General features: G+C 38.2%; 1 protein-coding gene across 2 annotated transcripts in view; it reads right to left on the bottom strand.

Annotated features, from left to right (window-relative positions):
• Positions 1-7,500, bottom strand: part of LOC137999591 (iduronate 2-sulfatase-like) — a 10,892-nt gene that overhangs the window by 2,385 nt on the left and 1,007 nt on the right. The window contains exons 1-6 of one of the 2 annotated variants that reach the window (XM_068845408.1): positions 7,226-7,500; positions 6,475-6,563; positions 5,666-6,176; positions 4,649-4,858; positions 3,276-3,393; positions 1-2,134 (exon numbers count right to left, since the gene is read on the bottom strand). The exon at positions 1-2,134 is cut by the window's left edge and continues 2,385 nt beyond it; the exon at positions 7,226-7,500 is cut by the window's right edge and continues 1,007 nt beyond it. In XM_068845408.1, the coding sequence (XP_068701509.1) occupies positions 1,846-2,134; positions 3,276-3,393; positions 4,649-4,858; positions 5,666-6,176; positions 6,475-6,563; positions 7,226-7,500 (1,492 nt within the window). In that variant the 3' untranslated portion in view covers positions 1-1,845. Of the gene's footprint in view, positions 2,135-3,275; positions 3,394-4,648; positions 4,859-5,665; positions 6,177-6,474; positions 6,564-7,147 lie in introns of both variants that reach the window. The other variant, XM_068845409.1, reaches the window with a different exon arrangement.

The following is a 7,500-nucleotide window of genomic DNA, read 5'->3' as shown; positions in this document are numbered from 1 at the left end:
AAGTATGCAAAATGAGCCTACATCTGTCTGACCACAAGGTATTACACAACATTGTATCTTCATCAAGTTTTTCGATTCGCTTGGGTTTTCTTGCTTCCTTCGCTTGTAATTCTTACTTCTAAAACAATATTATTATTCCATTTGCACTTTACGAGACTGGTTATAGCCAACTCATATCCAATGCGCGCTCATGGAATAATAATTGTTAATTATTAAATTCTTTCGGATAATGTAATTCTCGTGCTCTGATTGGTTCACTCAATCTCTGTTATCAGCTCATATACCAGGAAAAAATAACAGATTTCCATTTTTGGCTATTTAACAATTATTCCATGAGCGCGCGTTGGATATGAGATGGTAAATAGGCAACGAGGCGCGTAGCGCCGAGTTGGCTATAACCAGTCTCATATCCAACAAGCGCGAATGGAATAATTGTTTTATTAAATTCCTTCAACTCCAAAGATTTGGAAGTACGAAATACGAGCGGAAAAAGCGAGCAAATCCGAGCGAAATCGAAAAAAACTTGATGAGAACTGATGCGATGTTGTGTAATACCTTGTTGTCAGACAGACGCAGGCTCATCACAAAAACATTTGCCTTTTCGCGTACTTCTAAACGTCGGAATTGATCCAAACTTTCCACAAAAAAGGTTTTTTTTCTCCTTTTTGTCTTTATTCAAAGAGAAATTTGGCATTCCGACGAAAACATTTTTAGTTTAGCAATGCTTAACGCAATCATTTACCATATAAGGTCAAACCAAGGTATATGAGCTGATAACCGAGATTGAGTGAACCAATCAGAGCACGCGAAATGCATTATCCGTGGTTGAGAATTTAATAATTTAGGGTATTTAAAGAATACCAACAAAAATCCCAAATTTGGAAGAGTGAGACAAGTCCCAATCAGGGAACTTGGTTGGGAATTCCCTGGTTGGGACTTGTCTCACTTTGCCAAATTTGGGATTTTTATTGGTATTCTTCAAAATACCCTAAAATATCCAAAAATGGGAATCTGTTATTTTTTCCTGTGATTTTGACCTAATATGGTAAATGATTGCACTTAGCGTTGCTAAACTAAAAATTTTTACGCCAGAAAGAAAAAATTTTCCAGGTATAAAGCAAAAAAAAAACGTTTGGTGGAAACTTTTGATCCATTTCGAAGCTTAGAAGTACCCGAAAAGGTAAGAAATGTTTTTGTCTGACCACTAGGTATTACACAACATCGCATCTTCCTCAAGTTTTTTTTTATTTCGCTAGGATTTTCTCCCTTTTTTCGCTTGTGTTTCGTACTTCCAAACTCTTGGATTTTAAGGAATTTAATAAAAACAATTATTCCATTTGCGCTTGTTGGATATGAGACTGGTTATAGCCAACTTGGCACTACGCACCTCGTTGGCTATTTACCATCTCATATCCAAAGCGTGCTCATGGAACAATTGTTAATTATACCATGCCATAGAAAATACATTAGCCAACAAAATTAACCTATTATTGGAAGATGCAAAAAATATATATTGACATAATTGGTTGCGATCATGTCAGTGAAAGAAATAGATTAGATTATTTTACTATAGTTGTTTCTGCGGGTACTTTACAGGTTTCAGGTTTCAATTGAAGAACAGCTTCCCTAAAAACATGTCGACTCAATGTCGGTGAACTGTTGACCAACAAATCACTAACAGACAACCAATGGCTCACTGGCAGTTTGTCCGCTGACAGATATTTAAGTAAACCTGGTTATTAGACAAAACAGATTCAAAGACCTTGGGACCATTGAAATAATAAGGTCTCTGTCTCAGTCTCATAAAATTGTCTTCTTGAGTTACTAAAATGAGTTGTACGTCCTTCAGTTCAGGTTTATGGGCAAGGCATATCTCCATCCTTTCCTAAGCTGAGTAGACAACTCCTTAACAAGCTTTGAAAACTCCGAGAACTCTGCTACATTCTTGTCTTCATTTTTATCAAGATACAATTCTCTTGCATGAACGTTTGACCAGTTGCCTTTCTGTGAATTTGGGTCGAATTGAACCCACTCAGTGTAGCGATACTGTTGGCTGGTTTGCATGGAGTATCCCATGATTTTGGTCTCTGATATTGTTGGCTGACAGCTGTTTTCCTGTGGTGTGTCCGATGGTCTGCGAAATGAGACATTGATGATAAAATCAATGGTGGGAGATGACTGTGAGACATAATACCATTTTACCACAATGATACAAGACTTTCAAAGTCATTAGTTTAAGAATGCACAGTCTTTCTGCTGATCAATAGTATTAATAAAATGAATGTGCAATGCGGGCTGCGAAAGGTAACTCAGTAACATCTCTGGAACTGTTTCTTGCTAAATTTGGACAACCACAACAAACTGGCAAAGCAGAAGTTATCTAAGGTAGTGGTACAGTTCCAAAATGACAAGAACATCAACCGTTATTTGCACTCACTAAAACAACCAGTACATTGAATATGGAAGAAATTGAAATTGTACAGAGTACTGGCTTCCTGGAATAATCCTATGGGCTAAAGTAGCCAGGCAGCCATAAGCTCAGAACATGAAATTCATTGTTATACTTAACTTAAAATGAACTAAAAACTTTTCCCACAATTAAAACAAAAACAGATCTTTTAACCCATTGATTCCTGGGGGTTCCCCATTGACAAGTAAAATTGTCTGGCATTAGAGTAAAATACTAAGTGTGGCCGGTTTAGGGGTGAAAGGATTATTAAATTAAGCACAGTTTGCAAGTTTGAAGATTTGGACTACCTTTGATCACACCAAGAAAATTTTGTAGTAGGTCATGTTCAACTCACTGAAGATTTCTTTCCAAAGAATTCAGATTCAAAAAAAAAAAAAAGCAGAGGCATTGATTGTTCTTTTGTTCTCAAATGATAAAAAGTTTGAAGTCAATCTGTAAGTTAACTATGTACTAGTAACATGCCCTATGACTTCAGATGGTACAGAATTTTAATTAGGGTGTGTTCGATTGACCCTGTTCCAGAATAAGAATATGTGGAGTGATGATTTAAAATGGTATCTTGGCATTTTCAAACAACAAGGATAATAAGGATATGTGTAAAATAGCATTTTAGCAGGGGTTTGATAATTTTAATGTGAATCTCTGTAAAAACGAAGGATTTCTAACTTCTATTCCATGTATTCCTCTTCCAGAATACGGTCAGGCAAATGCGCCACTAAATTGCCATTAATAGTTATAGGGAGATAACACTAAGTAAAGGTCCAGTATTTTACATGTATTGGTATATGCAACATTTAAGCGATACCTTGGATATTGACTGAAGATGGCTTTCTTCCAAAGTGTGGATACATTCTTTAAAACGGGAACAAAGCTTAGCCCCTCTGTGCAGAGGAAAATTTTGGAGGAGTCATCTGGACAAACATCTGAAAAAGTACAACATTTCATATAAATTATTTAACGGTCCATCATCCTGGGTTCTAGGGAGGAGTAATTTGAAAGAATCGTTTACATTCAAAAGACTGGACCAATTTGAACTCGGGGCTTATCCTGGGGGTAAAAAACAGTCAATTCTTGATACAATAAAGAAAAAAAGTAAGGTCATGGAAAAAAAATATCTTGCCATGCTTCTAGACTTACACTGTAATAGCCAAAACTGGTCTGTAAGAGATGATTAGTGCCCTTGGTTTAGGACTAAAATAATCTTGATTAATATTATCTTTGAATTGAAGTTTTGTATGGATTCAAACCATTTAATTCAATGAGTCACATAGGCTATGCATTTAGGCATCTTCTGAGGTTTACAAAGCAGTCTTCATCTTCTATTGGGAAACATTTTTTGACTTTCAGTTTACCTTTACCTTTACCCTGGAGGACTTTTTTTCAAAGGTCCGAGAGAGTACCACACAAGTTGGAGGCAATGACTGAGGACATCCCTCGATCTTTGCCTTCGATATGCAAGTGTTGTCTCAGACCCTCTGGCACCCAGGCTGGATACAACCTCCAGAAGCAAAGGGAATAATTATTCAGTTGCCAGCAAACCCCTCACAAAATAAAATGAAAAGATAAAAGGTAAAAAAAACTACCCAACCTTGAGCAGGAAATACAATGTTATTGATTTTTGTTTTATTTAGAGTTCTGAATCAAATTTTTCAAATATTCTCATGTTTATTTGTTTACAATAATCACATTTTTAAACATTAAATTTATTGCATTCATCAAAAACTAAAGGAGTAAAAAAATTAGTGTAATCATTCCCTTGATTGATTGTAAAAGGGATACAAATAGTTGCACATTAATTTGAAAACAGAAGTTTGTATTTTAAAGATGTCTACTCTTGTTGATGTTGTTGTCTCCTTAAGATCCCCAAATAATAACTGGCAGTGCTAATCACCCTTTACGTGCAGTCTTGGGAACTGAATTGCAAAAAAGCGCAGCTCATGATATCGGGCTGAAAGCATAAGAAGGTGCCTCTGGCAGCCGCTGTGCAGTCTATGTTTGATATCACAGCAAAGCACCACAGCCAGATGGTAATTAGTTGTGAGTCAATTTTGATGAGGAAGGAAAACCGAAGTACCCAGAGAAAAACCCTCGAGTCAGGTTGAGATCGAGTGAAACTCAGCCCACATAGTCGGGGCCAGGCTAGCAGTGGTGGGAATAATTAATGTGTAACATTGTAACCTGGAACTTCTATCCCTGCCAATTCTGCAAGGGTTGGAAAAAGGTCCACCAACTCTACCAGTGCATCAGATACCAGGCCAGAATGTCTTGGTTGAAGTCTTTTCTGTCTGGTGTCTGTTAAACCAGGCACATGTAGCATTAAAGGGACATTAGTAGCAACTCGGAAGTTACTGTATTTTGACCACTCCAGATGTTCTCCCAATGCCCAACCTGGTAACGGTAAAATAAGAGGCACCTTTGAGTAAATAAATTATTTCCAAATTGCAAAAATCAAGAGCAGGGATTTACAAAATCACTTCATGTACAAGGCTGTTGCCTAACAGGAGCCCGGTAGCCTGGGGCTCCCAAAGAATAGCTCTGGGCGCCTTAATTTTTCACAGCAACACCTTTCACTTCATATGTTGGGCTCCTAAGTTCTCAGCGTTTAGCTCTGAGGGCCCCTTTAAAATTTTCTTAGGCAGCAGCCTTGATGTAGTAAGTGGTCCATAATTATTATATTTGAGTGTGATCCCAGCATCATGTAACGTTTTTTTCTGAGATGTATTTTCCAAACAAATCATAAGTCAGAATGATTTCTGATTGCATCCAGTGGCTTACACTAGGAGGTTCTGACAGTTAAAGTGGCACCACAAGACAAATTATTGACAACGAACATCATGAGTGGGTCATAATCTGATTGCAAAAAAGTGATACTTGATTCTGAAACAAATTGTCATTGCTGGTGTAATAAATGAGTGCATTTCAATCAAAAGAGCTTTCTTCTATAATTAACATCTCATAGCCCTATGTCTTAACATTCCAATACTTTTTTGGCATTTTACCGGAAAACCATAGTGTGATTATGATTGTAAATTTTCTTTCTAAATGTGGATACTATTCAACAAAATGCCGACGTTGCTGCAAGTATTCATAGGCCTAGTTAACATTTATCTGAATACACAATTTAACATGTTTAATCACTGTGAGATTTTGATTAATAAAGAATGAATTATTATAGAAATTCAAGTTTCATCTTACCATGATCTCCAATGAAGCTGACAATGGTATTATCACTGAAACCAAAGGTGTTCAAAGCATCTAGCAAATCTCCAATCAAAGCGTCCACATAACTTGTTGCCGCATAATAATTCTGTATGATTTTCTTAGCATACCAGTCAGGCATTCTGCTGTATGGAAAACTCAGATTAAGAGCAGCAATGTCATCACGCCAGCGGATGTCGGTCCAAGGCTCGTAGGCAACTGGTGGCATACCTGATGGCCTCGAGGGATCAGGAGCAACATGGATTTTCTCCATTGGGTAGAGATCAAGAAATTGTTTTGGATATTTCAAAGGTATATGTGGCTTGTGGTACCCAACAGCCAGGAAGAATGGTTGACCTTTAGTATTGTGGTTTGTTGAATGTTGTTGTAAGAAGTTGATGGCAAACTGTGTGCTTTGAATGTCTGGGAGGGTCTTTTCTGGCTGTTGTGACAAATCAACTGGACATACAATGTTGGTGTACAATTTACCATCCTGACCAGGACAAACCTGAGAGGGAAACATCCTGCATTAACGATACTTGCCATACAGATAGATCTCCTGCTCAGATTGTGTATGTATGACTTGTCACTTCTGAAATATCTGCAAAAATATGTAACAACTCGTGCAAATGAATGAAAAGAAAAAGATGGAAAAAGGCCACACTGATGGGTTTCTTTATGTATTATTGTTTTGTTTTGCTTTATTTCTGTGCACCGCCTGCAAAAAAAGTATTACAGGATTCACATAATTATGCACCTTGATTTTATCATAGCTCCAAAAAATTGCCTTAAAACTGAATACCCACCTTGGCATTTTTATATTTTTCAGCTGAGGGAATATATGGTCGCATGGACCAGCTATAAGGGTAATCGTAAGTGAAGTTTGATGCTTCTCCTGAAACATGAACATGTCCAAAAGCATTATTCAAATGAAGGCTTTCATCAAATCTTCTGCTCTTGACGTGGAGCCCATTTCCCAGTTGGATAAATGGCTCTGATACCCTGGATATGTATGTCCCTCTTCCCCACTGCACATCCCTGCATTCCTTCTTTGACAAAGTGAGAAATGATGTTCAATAGCCTACCACCCTATGACATACTAAGAAAAATATGCCCCGCCCCCCATATCATTATGCCTTCGTAAGGTAATAGGCCTTTTGCAACTAACGATCACATGGTACAAAATCCACCATGCTGGAGGGCAAGCTCATTATTATTCCACCACTGGGACATTAAAACAAAGGCAAGTCAAGCTTGACTTGTTCAGGTATCTTTGTTTTAATGTCCCAGTGGGGGAATAATAATGAGCTTCCCCTCCAGCATGGCGGATTTTGTACCATGTGATTGTTAGTTGCAAAAGGCCTATTTGACGGTCGAGTGGTAAGAAGCAGACATTCCCCTGGGGTTATCCCTCCCTGCAACCCCAGGTGAACCCTGGGGTTATCCCTCCCTGCAACCCCAGGTGAACAAAACACTAACCGGTATAAACACGGAAAATAACAACGCACGAATTGCCACATAATTAGATGATTCAAGGTTTCGTTGTCTTAAGGTTACCAGGGTGAAAGATCTTCCCCACTGAAACAGTGACGTATCCTGCCTTCTTAAAATGCTGCGGAAGAGAAGTAAAATTTCCCGCATTTGTCCTCCAGTATGTGGCATTCTTGTTTGAAAACACCTTGGTTGTGTCCGGTCTTCGTCCAGTCAGAAATGACGTTCTGCTCGGGGCACAGACAGCCAACTGAGAAGCTGCTGTAGAAAAACGAACTGAACGCTCAGCCAATTTGTCAAGATTCGGGGTTTGAACGATCGCATTTCCGTAGCTGGCCAAT

This window comes from Montipora foliosa, chromosome 4 (assembly GCF_036669935.1).
Source record: "Montipora foliosa isolate CH-2021 chromosome 4, ASM3666993v2, whole genome shotgun sequence".
Classification (NCBI taxonomy): Eukaryota; Metazoa; Cnidaria; class Anthozoa; order Scleractinia; family Acroporidae; genus Montipora; species Montipora foliosa.
Note: the sequence above shows the minus strand (reverse complement) of the source record. Positions and strands in the feature narration are given on the sequence as shown.